This window comes from Corvus brachyrhynchos, unplaced genomic scaffold (genome assembly GCF_000691975.1).
Source record: "Corvus brachyrhynchos isolate BGI_N302 unplaced genomic scaffold, ASM69197v1 scaffold59, whole genome shotgun sequence".
Lineage (NCBI taxonomy): Eukaryota > Metazoa > Chordata > Aves > Passeriformes > Corvidae > Corvus > Corvus brachyrhynchos.
The window spans coordinates 1,484,574-1,499,671 of record NW_008246054.1 but is presented as its reverse complement, the minus strand read 5'-3'; the positions used below and the strand labels follow the sequence as shown (position 1 = coordinate 1,499,671).

The window sequence follows — 15,098 nt, the reverse complement described above, 5'->3', positions numbered from 1 at the left end:
TGAACTCCCGTGTTTCAAGGAATAGACCTTGTCCTTCAAGGTTTTTTTGATATCTGACAGCTAAATTAGAATATTTCACTTCATTTGTGCTTATTCTTTTAACATTTTATGCATCTGTTGAAGTATATGATTCTTACACTGTATACAATGAATCTTTGCTTATTAATAGCAGCCAGTAAATCGTTCCCTCCATTCAGGGAGTGGTGAGCTGTGTGGATTTAATCACACTTGCATCTACAAAACAGGACTGTTCCCACCCCAGTGGCAACACTGAATGTGGTGAAGAATTTGTATTTGAATATACTGCAGGCTGTGAAAGCTCAGCCACTTCTGAATGTTTCTGACCCAGCCCCTGTGGGTTGGTGGCTTGGGACTGTTACCTCAGATACTGCTGAATTAATGGAATGTTTGAAATCCTTGACTCCAGATAGCAGCCTTTTAGATACCACTTGTGTGATTTGCAGATAACAAGTTCCACTGCTTTGCTATTGTTAGTCTTTAACTAGATAAGGAACTCATTAAACATTTTAAAGTCTCCTAATGGTGTAATGAATCAGGCAACACTGCTTTTACTATTGATGGCTCAAATAATAGTAAACATTTGAACTATGGAATTTAGAGGGAACAGAGGAGACTACTACTTGTATACAAGGAGAATAACTTGGTTTTGTTACTTGTTTTTGTTGAACAGTCGTGTCCCCCATTTTTATTTTTTAAATAGACCTGAAAAGAGATGCCTATGCTGCTCTTAGAAAAACCAATTAGTGTTGAACAACTTCTTAATATCTACTTCCCAGTGGGTCTGCAAAGACACAACTGTCCATGTCTTGGAGAAGATTGGAATAACGGATATCCAGGAAATGATCTGTATTTTTGGAAACTCTAGTGATGTAACTCTGAGTAACTGCTTAGTAAGGCTTCCAGGAAAAAAATTGTCATTAGCCAGATTTTTAGAACTCTTGTGCAATCTCCTTTTTACCCATTTCAAACAAATAATGTAAGAAATCAAACCAGCTGCATCTCATGGGAAAGCCTGGTGTTTAATCAGCCTAGGGCTGTGCACCCACCTTGGGGACTCCCATCCCACCTGGTGTGAGGCACTCTGGGGTCTTCGAGGCAGGAACAGGTTCTGCTCCTGCTGCTGTGCCACGAGAGAGCTGAGACCTGCTCAGGATGGGAATGTGGAATGGGAAAATGGGCCTCTCACTGCCTCCCAGCCTTGTCAGAAATGCAAAAATTCATGGCATCTCTCCTTTTGTTATCCAAACCAAAGTTATCTTCCCCTCATTGCCTTGGTAAATATCAGCAACTCTGATCTGAAACAGCAGCATCTCAAGGGTTTGGGACTATACCAAACCTGTCTTTCCTCATTCAACAGCCTCTCCCCTTATGTCTGACTGCAGACTTGCCTCCTGCAGCTTGGAGAGCCCTCCAAGAAGACCCACCCCACTAACCCATAGTTATACTGCTCTACCAATTTTTCCCAGTTGCAATTGAAGTCTTCTCATCTTCTCCAAACTGGGAGTCCCCAGCCCCAGTGATGTTCCTATTCTCTATTTATTCCAATGCATTCCTTCATAGCTTTGTGCTGCAATCTTAATTCTGTCCCTGCTGTTCCCTTGCTGAGCAAGCCCAGCAGTAACAGGAAAAGGGCTGTGCTGAGGTGGTGAAGATATTGTAGCTTACAGAACAGTTCTGGCATAGCTGGAAAGTGCAGAATTAGAGCCTTGCATTTCTCTTTCAGTGCTTCTCAGAGCTCTGTCCCTACATGGGCACAATTGGACAGTTTGGAGCTGGAAGCTGGTGCCAAGTCCTCAGCTCTCTGCAGAGCTCAGGGGGCAAACCATCACTGCAAATATTCAAGAACCTGTATCTTTGCTAAGTTTGTATTTTTAGTCACACATCAAGTCCAGCGCCAGTGCTCCTAATGCCCCATCTCCCCTCATCTCTCTCCCCCAGGCAGCTCTCTAATCTCTTTGACATGCACATTATGTCTAGTGGCTTTTCTTTACAAATGTCCTTTGTGTTTTGATTCCCCTCCTTTGTGTGTGAATTCTTTCTTTTTCTCCCTGCTGCCCTCGTTGTGCTTGCTGGCTGGATCGGGTGTAATGCTATTAGATTGGGATAATCCATGCTTGGTTTATCTGTGGGACTGTCTCTGAAGATTAGTGAAAACCAACGTTATGGGCTAGATAAAGTGAACTAGTTCAGGGCTCTTCTGTCAGTCTGGGGATGCTCAGGAAAATGACAGCAGATTTTCATTAGCCAGGTTTGGTGTAAGGGCCTGTAATTTACTTGAGCCGCTTGGGATCCATGTGCTGCCCAGAGATAGAACTGCAGTGCAGGACCTCACCCAGTTCATTCCTGTAGGACCAGGCAGAGCTGAAATCAGCTTAGTGCCAGCATGGCAGAGTGCCTGTGGAGCATGTTGAGTTTGTTTGGTAATGAATTGGGTTTTGTAAGTTTTACAACCAGTGGGTTGTCTTGGAATTCAATTTTTTTTAACTGAGGCTTTCCAGTAACTTGCCATTTTACTGCTGTCTGCAACACTGGTGCCTGGAACATGCTCCAGTCAAATCTATAGACCTAATTAGCCTTTCAACATAGCAAATCTGTTAAGAAAAAAGCATAAATTCCTTGTCTTTGCTGTTTTGCTCCTTCCATACCTTCTGCATGTTGACCGCCTGTGGGATCTGAGCTTGGGACAGGACAGCAGTTGTTGGGGGGATGTGGGCTGACAGGCCAAAGCTCTATAAGTAGCACCTGGGAGGACACAGAAGTTTGGTTTTCTTGCTGTTGCATTGTCAGCAGGGCCCTCTGCAGTGAGTGTTGGGCTCTTTGGTGGCAGCTGCTCCCTGGAGAGAGCGGGGGAGGGCTGTGCCTGGCAGGTTCTGGGAGGGAGTCCCAGTCCTGCAGTGAGATCCCACAGTGAGATCCCATCTCTGAATCTCTTTCGCAGGTGTGGAGTGTGCTGTTAACATCAATGAGTGTGAGGAGGGTCCCTGCAAGAATGGAGCTGTCTGTGAGGATGGCATTGCTGACTATTCCTGCCACTGTGCCCCTGGCCAGGATGGCATTACATGGGGAGGGAAGAACTGCTCTGTCCAGCTCACTGGGTGCCAGACACACGACTGCCAAAACGAGGCCTTGTGCATCCCAACTTACCAAGCTGAGAGCCACGGCTACCTGTGCCAGTGCCAGCCTGGTTTCTATGATGCCACATGCTCGACACCAACAACGTTTTCCTTTGCTTCCAGAGGGTATCTCCTCGTTGAGCTGCCCGAGAACAGTGAGAGCAGGAGGGGTGCAGGAGCAGCCAGCGTGTCCCTCCGCTTCCGAACCACCTTGCCCAGCGCTGTCCTTTTTTACCGAGGCCGTGAAGCTGAGTACTTGTTCCTGGAGCTCTTGGATGGCATCCTGCATGCAGAGCTGAAGAGGGAGGATGTTGGGTACTCGCTGCTCCTGGAGGGGCTGAGAGTGGATGATGGCCAGTGGCATAAAGTAGAAGTTGTTGTGCACAGCACGGTGCAGCTGAAGCTCTGGCACGGCTCTTGTGAGGCCGGGGTCTGCCTGCAGAGCTCTCCTGTCCCACCAGGCACTGCTTTGATCCCACAAGCCTTCCTGAATCTGTATATTGGAGGTGCTGAGGATCCAATGGCCAACAACACACGGAGCCAGCAAGGCTTTGTGGGCTGCTTGGAAGACTTGCAGGTGGACACTGAGGCTGTGCTGCCGGCGGATCTGCCGCTGGGGGAGAAGTCCCCAGTGAAGCCGGGCTGTGACCGCACTGAGTGGTGCCTCTCCCAGCCCTGCTTCCACGGAGGGCTCTGTGTGGACCTTTGGGCCACCTTCAGGTGTGACTGTGCCAGGCCCTACGGAGGCCCAGCTTGCTCGTATGGTAAGTGCCATGGGATTGACACCTGCCAGCTCCACAGGTACTGGAGAAGCTTGGACGTTAGCTCAGGAAACAGTACTTTCTACTGACATGGGGGGGGAAATAAAACAAAAGCCTCTGTGAATAAAATTCTCATTGATCCTTTTCCTGTCACTTGCTCCTGCAGGAATGACTGTCAGTTTTGTGGTGCAGGTTATTCCTGCTTGAGCCAGAAGCTCTGACTTCACCTTTGTAACAGATCTGTGTGAATGCAGGGGAGCAGGGAAGTTGTTTTACTGTGAAAAGTTGATCCTGAGCTTCTGAGTTGAGGATGAATAGGAATGTATCACTTTATAGATAAAGTGTTAAAGGAAGCTCTTTGACAATTTTGAGTTAAAATCATATCTATTTGCATTTTTTGCTCCTGCAAGGCTTGTGTTAGTATTGGGTTTTTTTTCTCCAACACTTCGGAGCCCTAAATATGGCATGTGCTGCTGTTACCAAATTTACAAATTTTAAAAGCAACTCTGTATCTCAAAAGACCTTGAGTAAATCTGCTGGATTGGCAAGGGCTCCGCTAGACCTGTATTTCACTCTCATGCTACTTGAGTGCTTGAATTTGTGCCCTCCAGAGGAAGCAAGGACACATTCACCTACCTCTTAGTTTCAGAGACCTGTGAGGAGGAGCACTGTTACCCTGGCACACGTAGAAAACGCTGAGAAGAAACATTTACCCCATTCCTAAGGAGCTGCACTCCCTTTATCTCTGAGCTGATGGCTGTTTCTTTTGTCTTCCAGAGCACCCAGCAGCAACATTTGGCTTAGAGAATTCCACCAGCTTTGCCTCTTTCACCCTTTCTGACAGCCTTGGTGCAGACTTCAACCTCTCCTTTTTCCTGCGGAGCCGGAAGCCCGACGGTTTGTTACTGCAGATCTGCAATGGGACAGGCCCCTGCCTCACCCTGTACCTGAGGGATGGCCAGCTGAGCATAGAGATGTCACCCACGGACACTGTGACCTTGCCAGGGAATGTGGCTGATGGGAGAAGGCATTTGGTAGCCCTGTCCTTCCAGGGAGGCTCTGTTGGTGCCCTGCAGTCAGACACACACGTGGAGCTGGGGACACTGCCAGCACAAGCCCTGGTAGCTGGCTCGGAAGTGTTTATTGGGGGGCACCCAAACCCCAAAAGTGCTGAGCTGTGGGGGGGCTATTTCAAGGGCTGTTTGCAGGACATCCAACTCAACAGCCACCAGATACAGTTTTTCCAGGTGGAGAATGACAGTCTGCCAGAGGAACTCAATAGGACTCAGACTGGAAATCTTGTGAATGGCTGCATCTCTGATGATACCTGCAAGGTATGTGCTGTGTCTTGTTTGTCTCTGTATGTACAGGGGTTTATTGTAGTTCTGTGATTACACGGAAGTTTGACTGTTGCTGATACCAGAAAGAGAAGTTTTTTTGATGTATTGAGCAACACATGGTTCTTTGTGCTCCCACCTCACTCAATATGCTACATGTGATTTAAACACTGAATTTTCTTAAGCTCCCCTGTAGTTTTTGTGGTTTCAGAACTTGGGCAGTGGCTTTTGTGCTGCCCATCTCCACTTTGTTGAGCCCACATAGGTTCCAGACTCCCCTCCCTAACCTGTAACTTTGCCAGCTCCTCCCCTCATCCTGTTCCAATTGCACAACCTCTTCCCAGGAATCTGCCACTTCAGCAGTAGCAGCTGAAGGAGCTGTCTCCCTGTTCCCTTGGACCAGAGCCTGGCTCTCCTCTATGCCACACCTGGTGATGGGGAGGCCATACCGCCTATCTTGCCCTTCTTGCTTATGGTGCTCTGAAGTATTGTCACACCCATGGTGTTAGGGTGTCCCGGTGACAGAACTTTGTGAGCTTCTTGGGAGCATCACAGTTTGTTTCATCTGCACCTCACCTGTGCTTTTCTGCCTTGTTTTTTGCCAAATTGCTGGAGTTCCTGTTGGTCAGTGCTGTGCACAGGGGGCAGCAGCAGCTCAGGAATTTCTTGTACAGAGACCCTCGTGCCTCCCTCACTGCTCTTGAGTTCCATTTCCCTTCTCTCTGATTCAAATGCTGCTTGTGCTTGTCTGCATTGTCACAATTCTACCAAACTCTCTTAGACCTCTAGATGAATTACTCTGCCCCTAAATTCCCCTGTTTTGTTTTTCAGTCTGAGCCATGTCAGAATGGTGGCAGATGCATTGTCACTTGGAATGATTTCCATTGCAGCTGTCCAGCAAATTTCACTGGGAAATTTTGTGAAGAGAAAGTCTGGTGTGAAAGTGACCCATGTCCTGAAGCCACCACCTGCATAGATGTTGTGGCAGGATATGTGTGTAAGTTCCGTTCTCCTGCTTGTGTGTTGGTAAAATCCCCCACGTTCCCCGTCTATAATCAATATTCCCAGTTTGTGCTGTTGAAAACAATACGAACACATGCTGCAAGAAGGACACAGAGTGGTGCCCAGGTACACACTGCTGCAGGCAGCAGGGGCTCTGTGGGCTTGCCCCCAGGTGTGACTGAGCACAGCTGAGGAGTAAAAATTGCTGCCTAAGAGCTGGATATTATTACAGGAGGTGCAATTGTAAACAGGAAGAGCTTTAAGGCTGCCAGCAGCTCGCCTGTAATCCTGCTCACACTAAGCTCAGGGGTTCTTAGGGAGAGAACCTGCCAGGGGTGTGCCACTGGTCTGTCTCAAACAGGACACCAACTGTCTTTGAAATACCTCATGCTCTCCCCCTTTATTTATAGGTCTGGCTAATGCAACATTTAATAGTTATGCTGCCATAGAATTTACCACCAACACATCAGTGACCAGAACTCTGAGTAGCCTCCACATGGACTTCAGAACCAGGGATGAAGATGCTGTTTTGCTTCGGGCTGTGGAAGAGGTGGATTCCCTCCAGGTAGCCATTAAGAATTCCTCCCTGCTTGTTGACATCAGGAGCGGGAACAGCATCGAGGGTGTCAGCTTCCTGAGCCCACAGCCCGTCACAGACGGGGCCTGGCACAGCATCTCCGTGTCCATGGAGGAGCCGGCCGCACTCTCCTCCCGGTGGCTGCTCTGCTTGGATGGGTCAGTGAACGTCACTCTGCAGGGGAGCGCCGGCAACTTGGACTTCCTCAAGAACAACGTGTTGGTCGTTCTGGCTGAAAATTTCACCGGCTGCCTGGGCCGGGTGCAGATCGGGGGCATCTTCCTGGCCTTCCCGGCCCACCGGCCGTACCCACAGCCCGAGCAGTTCCAGCGGGCCAGCCCGGGCAGTGTCCAGCTGGGCTGCTCCGGGGCCGACGTGTGCGCTTCCAGCCCCTGCCTCAACGCCGGCACCTGCGAGGACCTGTTCAACTCCTTCCGCTGCAGCTGCAGCACGGGCTGGGCGGGGCAGCGCTGCGAGGCCAACATCGACGACTGCCAGCCCAGCCCCTGTGTCCACGGGGACTGCGTGGATGCCGTGGCAGACTTCCAGTGCGAGTGCTTCCGGGGCTTCATCGGGAAGAGGTGCGACATCAACGTGGACGACTGCGTGCGGCACCAGTGCCTGAACGGAGCCACCTGCATCGATGGCGTTTACGGATACTCCTGCAAGTGCCCCCCTCAGTACTCCGGACCTCGCTGCGAGTAAGTGCCAGGGCTGCTTTGATACAGGGGGCAGAGGAGGCCCACATAAACTGGACTTTTACTTTGGGACACTTTGGGAAAATTTTTCATTGCAAGCATCTGATAGGTAAAGCATCTAAATTCTACTGTGACTTGGAAGGTGCTGTCCAGGTCCAAACCCTCACTGCCAGGGGCTCAGCCTTGTACAGGATAAGGCTCCTTCTTTTTGATGTGGGTTATCCCCATGCTACATTTCAGAGGTGTTTGAAGGGCATGTACTCTGGCCTGTTGTCATTTCCCTCTAGCACTCTCCAAGAAGTCCATCTTCTCTGGGACTTGACTCCCCTCTGCCATAGTCCTAAAACAAAACAATTTGTGCCAGTTCAAATGGAACATGAAATTAAATACTGACATGGCTGAGCTTCAGTTATCTGATCTATCCAGGATGATGTTCCTGTTGTTCCTGCTGCATTCTGCTGCAGACAGTCACCTGGTACTGGCATTATCGTTCCTGGGGCTTGGCTGTACTGTTCCAGCACTCTCCTGTCCCTGCCTATATTTTCATTAGCAAGAACAGGCCTGTCTGAGAAAAGTCCGAGTGGTGATAGAGCTCCTGTCTGTTCCCTGGGCATGATCCGAGGAATACTCTGATATTAGGGATGATTTCTGAGACTGTTCTCTTCTCCACTTGTGTCAAACTCCCTCCTAGAAATACCAATGACTGTGTTTATGACCCTCGCCAGCCCCATTCCCCATGAGCCCCAGAACACTGCCCTTCCCCAAAACCTGAGTGTGCTAAAGGCTGTCCCTTGCTCCCCCCAGGTGGCCGTTCCCCCCTCAGCAGTGTGGCAAGAACTTCACCTGCCTGAACGGCGGCAGGTGCGTCACCGAGAGCTGGGGAGCCAACTGCTCCTGCAGGCCTGGCTTCACGGGAAGGAAGTAAGTGCGGCTTTGGGATGGCTGCCAGGGAGCCAGTGCTCCGGTCCTCATCTCAGTGGGTGGCAGAGCAGGGCCACTGCTTCATCCTCCTCCATGTCCTTGTGCAGTCAAACAGCTGCTCCTAAAGGGAACACGAGCTGTTGCTTGGAACAGAGGGAGGCTTTAGATCATCTACCTGCCAACACCAGTTTTTGCAGCGAGAACTGCTTCCAAGTTTTTTCAAGCACACTACCTGTGCTGGAGACCTGTGGTGGCCTCAGTCCCACAGAAACCACAGCGGGAGGGTTGGTGTGAAAGGGGGAGAACTTCATGTTGTTTGACTCCGGAAAAAGCACCTGGAAAAGCTGCAACAGGCATTTTTCAAAAAAAGAGGCTTTTTTAGATGGATGATCTTGTGTTCTATGGCACAAGAATATATGTGACAATTCTAATACACTCTTCCTTTCCAGCTGTCAAATCAACATAAACGAGTGTGACCCGAACCCGTGCCAGAACGGGGGCACGTGCCAGGACTCTGAGAACAGATACAAGTGCGTGTGCAGCGCCAGCTACACCGGCGAGCGCTGCGACATCAACGTAAGCACTGCCCGCGCCGGGGCTCCTGCCTGTCCCTCCACTCTGAGCCTGGGGCTCCGGGGTACTGCTGAGGCTGTCCCTGCTCGTGTCCTGCCTAGAGCACAGTTAGGGAATCCTGAATGCTTCTTTCTCTGCAGTGCTGCTGCTTATTGGTCTTCAGCATACAAACAACTGCAGTAAATACTCCTCAGTATCTGCATGTGCTGCCATATGGCTTTCGGGGCTGTCTCTGCACATTTCTATAGATTTCACAATTCTTTGCACAGTAATCCAACTCCTGCAGTTGGCCCAGGTTCTCGGAGAATGGAATTTCATTTGGTGTTTTTATCTTGGATAAGAGTTACAAAACACTTTCCCTTTCCAAAGATCATCTGAGTAGAAATGGATATTTGGAGAAGGGAAGTTGGATAAAGTCAGGCCAAGAGTGGTTCAGGTCTATGTGAAAAAGCTGAGTCCTGTCCCTGAGCCGCCACTGCCCTGGCCCAGACAAGCTGCCCCCGTGTGCATAGTGCAAGTGCTCAGGAGGGGGCTGGGATCCTTCCTAGGGGGCAGATGGGATCCATACCCCAGCTTTCTTTGTGAAGCTGTTGCATGGATAGGCAGCTTGTTGGGTAACCTGGGAATGTACTAACCCATCCTGCATGGAAAGGGCTGTGTGCCAGGCGGGGTTTGCTGCTGTTGCTGTTACCCAGGGCTCTATAATGCACGTGCCAAGGTCACCCTGACATTTCCAGTTTGCATGCACAGATTCCTTCAGGCATCTCTATCTCCTCTGTCCCAAGACACTTCTTGTGGATTCCTTGTATTCCCTCTGGCACAGCCAGGCCCCTGGTGGGGCAGGGAGGGGCTGGGGATGGTGCTCGGTGCCACCAGGGACAGCTGGAGCTCAGCTGAGCTCCCCTTGCTCTCTCCTCCCACAGCAGCAGCTCCAGGGGCTGCCCTGCTGGGCCCTCGTGGTACTGGACTAACCTGCATGGTCTGGAACTAACCCTGCATGGTGCTCGGGTTTGGGCAGGCTCAGGGAATCCACCTGAACTTCAGGCATTTGGAAAGGGCAGAAGGACTTCCAGATTCCCTGGGAAGGTTCCTTCTTTGCCTTGTGACATGAGCACAGACTAAATGGCCTCCAAAAGCTGTAAATAATCCAGCCTGAATTATTTTGGTTTTAGCTGTAAGGTGGCCAATACGCTTGTTAGCAATAAGAAATATCTTATTTTTAAACTTACTGTCATTTTAAAGCTTTCTTTCATGACAAAAATTCCACAGTTGTTTTAGTTACATTGTTGTCTTCCATGCCATGCTTGATTCCACCAGAATCTAGGGAATTCTCATTTTTCTCCTCAGTACTTGGGCTTTTTATCATCTCCATCTCCCATCCGTGTCCTGACCTCTTCAGCATCTTCTTCCTGCTGCAAGTTCTTCAATTCTGTTTCACAGCCAAATTTAACAGCTAAATCAATTATCTGCTTTGCCATTACAGCCATCACTGAACTTTTTCTTACTATCATTCCCCTGCTTGGGGAAATTTTTTGGGGTTACTGAAAATTCACATTACTCTGCATTAACTTTAAAGGGGTTTTTTTGGTTTTTTTTGGTTTTTTTTTTTTGCAACATTGGTCACAACTTTGCCAGTGGCACCTGTGTATTTTAGTCTGAAATTGATAAGAAGGCATCTTTAAAGACTCCCACTGTAGATGCTGAGTAAACTGGCATTTACATCTTAAGGGGCTGTCCTGCTGTGAAAAAGTGCTTTCTTTTGCTTTCCTAAAAATCTTTTTCCCTCTAATCTGACCATTTGGGTCAGTTACTGCAGTTATTGTAACCACTGGAGTTTCATTGTTTCTCCATTAATTTCTTTTACAGAAAGGGACTCCAGGTGCTCTCTTCCCCTCCCCACTAATTGAAGTAGCTGTCCCTGTAGCCTGTGGCTCTGTGCTGCTCCTCAGTATTGGTCTCATATTCATGATTCTCACGGCAAGGAAGAGGCGCCAGTCCGAGGGGACCTACAGCCCGAGCCAGCAGGAGGTGGCAGGAGCTCGGCTGGAGATGGACAGTGTCCTAAAGGTGCCACCCGAAGAGCGCTTAATCTAGGCCCTGCTGTGCCCAGGACCTGCACCTGCAAGGTCTGCCTGGACCTTGAGCTCTTCCAGCACTGGCAGCAGCAGATCCACCCCATCCCAGTTCCCTTAAGGCCTGGCCACGAAGACACGGACGTCACACACGGGGCAGCGGTGCCATGAATGCCGCCCCAGCCAGGCCCTGGCACTGCTGCACACCAGTGGCTCCGAGGGAGCCTCTGCCCTCCCTGCTGCCCTGGACTGGCCATTGCTCACCTCAGCAGGAGCTGGGCAGGAGCTAAAGTGGCTCTGGCTCCAGTCCCCTCCCAGGCAGGAGAGGCACATTAAATCTGCTTTCCAAGGCAGGGTGACCTGAGGCACCTGTGCAGGTTCAGCTCCCTGGGTCCCACTCAGGAGCTGGGGAAGGTCATGGCTGGTTTGCATATTCTGCTCTGGTCAACAGCTGAAAAACATTCAAACTCTTTCAGCTCAGGTGTGTGAGGTTTTCACAGTCTTCAACAGCAACAGCAGCTGTGACCTCCTGCCCTGTGACAGCCCCGTGTTACAGGGAATTGTCAGGATCAAAATCCTTGTATAAATCAGTGTTGAATGACGTGGTGCTGTTAGACATTCCCAAGGGTACCAGTGCTAGAGCTGCCAGAAGTTGGACTTTGGGTGTGCATGGAGGGGAGAGGGAGGCAGGAAAAGGGTCACCAGCCTCCTGTGCATTCCCTGGGCTCTGTGAGACAGGGAGGGGACAGGGGAAGGGGGAGTTCCTGCCCTGCACCGCTGCCAGCAGAGCGCAGCTGAGGGAGGCACTGGGGGCTGAGGAGTGTGAAATGCAGCAGCGTCCTGGTGGAAGCTCTGAGTAACTCCCTGTTCTGCCACAGCAGCGAGTGTGGGCGCACCTCAGCCACTCCTCCGTGGTGGGAGCAATCGGGGCTGCGGGGGCTGCCCTGCTCCTCGCAGTGGTTGTAGCCACGGCGATTGCCATGAAGAGGAGGAGAGCGACTCAGGGAACGTACAGCCCGAGCCGGCAGGAGAAAGACGGGTCCCGAGTGGAAATGTGGAACGTGATCAAGATGCCCCCGACCGAGCGGCTGATCTGAGCTCGGGGTCACGCACGGAGCTGCCGCAGGCGCTGCCCAGGGGCCGTGGGCTGCGGGGGCAGCTCTGCACGGCCCTGAGTCCGAGCTGCTGGCACTGCCCGCTGGCACTGCCCGCTCCCACCGCTCCAGCGCGCTGCTTAGGGCAGCTCATCCCACAAACCATTCCTATCAAACTGCTCTGGCAGCAAAAGCGGCAGCGCTGGGGAGGAAAAACCCCGCTGCTGAGGGGAGGGGGAGGGAGCAGTGGCTGTGGCACAGGGGGGACACGGAAGCAGACAGGGCCCAGGGCTGTGGCACAGCCAGAGCTGGCTGGGCCCCTGCTCCTCCTGCTCGCGCTGCTCGGCGCTGTGGGAACGGTCACGGCCGTGCAGGCAACAGAAAAACCACCCTGAGGCAGGTCCAGTGAATGGGAATTAAACCACTCTATTCAGAAATAATGTGAATAATATGGTTTTTTTAAAAAGACACGTGCCTGTGGCTCCTCTGCAAGGCTAAGCCAGGTGAGTGAGTGGTGGGAAATCCTTCCTAGAGCTGCTGCTGCCCTTCCAGCTGGCCCAGAGTTGGCACGGCCAACTGGGCTGTGCTAGACATGGCTGCTGGAGCTTTCCCTGAGACCAGACCAAACCACAGGAATATTTTAAGTGCCTTTCTGATCCTGAGGTGCCAGTTACAGTTTCACCTTTATGAAAGGAGGATGTTTCTATGTTGTTTGATCCGGTTCTGCCACACCCCGAGCAGGGGCTCAGAGCTGACCACAGAACTGACCCTTGTGAGAGCCAGGAGCTGAGCATCAGGTGGTATTTGCTGGGGTGAGGAGGGGAGAAAGAAATCGTTCTAGAACTGACCTCTCTGGACTGACAGGCTTGGCCTCGTTGGTACAGAACAGTGGAATTCAGTTAACCAATCCTTTAACCCAAGCCAGCGTTGGTGTGACACAGCATCTGCTTTCCACTGCCCTGAAAAGGGGTTTGATTTTGTGGCTTCACTTCTCCTGTGTTACTGTTTTAGCAGTTGAATGTGCTGTTTCTTCTTTAGCATAATGTGGCAGAGGCTGTGGAAGGAAATGCAGCACAGCACACCAGGTAAGGTCTAAAGTCATTGGTGTTTCAGGATAATCACTACAATTGTCAATGAGGAATATTTTAGAACAGGGTCTGCTTTTTAATCTCCATTATTGAAAATCAGGGTGGGAACCTGCCCACTGTAGCTCATTGCCACAAAAATATGCTGTTTCTTCTGGTCTGCTTTTGGATTTATCTTTTTTCTACTGTAGCTGTAAATGTTTCTGTAATTCCAAGCAAAGGGAGGAGCATGGAACTACTGCTCAGATGTGTCTGTGTAAGAATGGGTCCCTGCACACAGGCACCTGCTGACAGAAGAATGACAATTTTAGAAAAAAACAAAGGAGAGTCTGTAAGATCACTTTCCCTCCGGTAGTGGAAAAGAGTTGAAGGGGTGATCCCAGCTGGCTGTGTCTGGGAGGCACCTGGAGCATACGGTAACAGAGATGCCCTGGCTGCAGGTCGGAGCTTGCTGCTGCTTTTCTCAGCAGTTTATCAGCGGTGACTCTGCTGGCACTGTTCTGTCACTGGTTTGCTCTGGACATTTTCCAGCTGCTCTTTGGGGAGCGGAGCCAGTGGCACCGTCCGGTGCCCTTGTGGCAATGGGGCTTTGGGAGCAGGTGCGTGGGGTTTTCCTGTGGCTTTGAGCACAGGAGGCTCCAGGGCAGCAGACCTGTGCCAGGTCAGTGGCGCTGAGGCCCCGCACGAGGCTGGAGCTGCTCGGCACAGACAGAAACTCCTCCTTGGCCCGAGGGAAGGGGAGTGGGGGACTCTCCCGGCAGGAGCAGGGGTGGGCACAGCCCGGGGGCCCCTGTGCTGCCAGGCAAAGGCCGCTGTGCTTTCCTGCAGCCCGGGGGGTGCAGTAACCTCCAGGGGGGTTTGGGGGCTCTGCCACCTCCACCCCAGCACCCCAGGGGCAGGTCCCGCTTCTGCTTTTTCGCTCCACTCCACATTTGGTGTTTACACTGTACAGAAAGGAGGCAGCAGCAGGATCTAGAAGAGCCCCTGTTCCTCCAGCCCGCGGGATGCTGAACACCAGGCCGTGTTCCCAGAGCTCCCCGAGTTCCTGCAAATCCCTGGAGCCCCCGGCAGGTCCGGCTGTGCAGGGCTGCACTCCAAGCACCCAAAGCCAGTATTAGCAAAGGCGTTAAAATAAGCTGTCAGTGTCTTGAGCATTTCTGCAAAATAATTTATGGAAGGTGGGGTTTTTTTCAATAATGAACTTAACTTTCTTTTGTTATTTAATTTTTGAATATATTTTTTCACAAAACTGGACTTGCTGTAGTTAATGATCATGATCCTGATTTTTTAATTGTAAATTTTATAATTTGTAAATAATTAGAATGTCCTTCAAAAGAAATTTACAATAAAATTTGGTTAAAAACAGACCTGGTTGTTGACTTGTGACTTTTTCCTTGAAGAACACCTTGCTGCCTGGATGGCTGATCGTGTTCTGTGCCACACCCCCTGCACTCAGTGGTTCTTCACAGTTAAAGGATTCATTTTGTGATGATTTGTCAGATTTTGCCCAGAGCCCTGAGCACAGGCCAGGGTGCAGAGCTCTGCCCAGCAGCAGGACAGAGCTGCTGAACGCCAAGGGAGGGAGCTGGGGAAATCTCTTGCTCTCTCTGTTCACCTCACTGAGCTGTGCTCTGCCTTTTACCATTAATCCCTGACTTTATGGGCAATAAAGAGACTGGAATGTGGGAAAAAGGGACTCTGTGTCCAATGGCTGCCCCGTCCATGTGCAGTGAACTGGAAGCCCCCACCCAGAGTGAACAAGACACAGAACTGGTTTCACCTCCTGTGCAGCAGCAGATGCATCATAAACTTTGAAGAGGTTTTTCTTGTTTGTTTGGTTTTTA

At 50.8% G+C, this 15,098-nt stretch overlaps 1 protein-coding gene across 7 annotated transcripts in view; it reads left to right on the top strand.

Moving 5' to 3' along the window:
- Positions 1-14,621, top strand: part of CRB2 (crumbs 2, cell polarity complex component) — a 58,309-nt gene extending 43,688 nt beyond the window's left edge. For 3 of the 7 annotated variants that reach the window (XM_017745512.1, XM_017745513.1, XM_017745509.1), the window contains 7 exons: positions 2,960-3,898; positions 4,673-5,229; positions 6,064-6,229; positions 6,645-7,512; positions 8,314-8,430; positions 8,880-9,006; positions 10,870-12,046. In XM_017745512.1, the coding sequence (XP_017601001.1) occupies positions 2,960-3,898; positions 4,673-5,229; positions 6,064-6,229; positions 6,645-7,512; positions 8,314-8,430; positions 8,880-9,006; positions 10,870-11,097 (3,002 nt within the window). In that variant the 3' untranslated portion in view covers positions 11,098-12,046. Of the gene's footprint in view, positions 1-2,959; positions 3,899-4,672; positions 5,230-6,063; positions 6,230-6,644; positions 7,513-8,313; positions 8,431-8,879; positions 9,007-10,869 lie in introns of all 7 variants that reach the window. The other 4 variants (XM_017745510.1, XM_008642142.2, XM_017745515.1 and 1 more) reach the window with 4 other exon arrangements.
- The last annotated feature ends 477 nt before the right edge of the window (positions 14,622-15,098 follow it).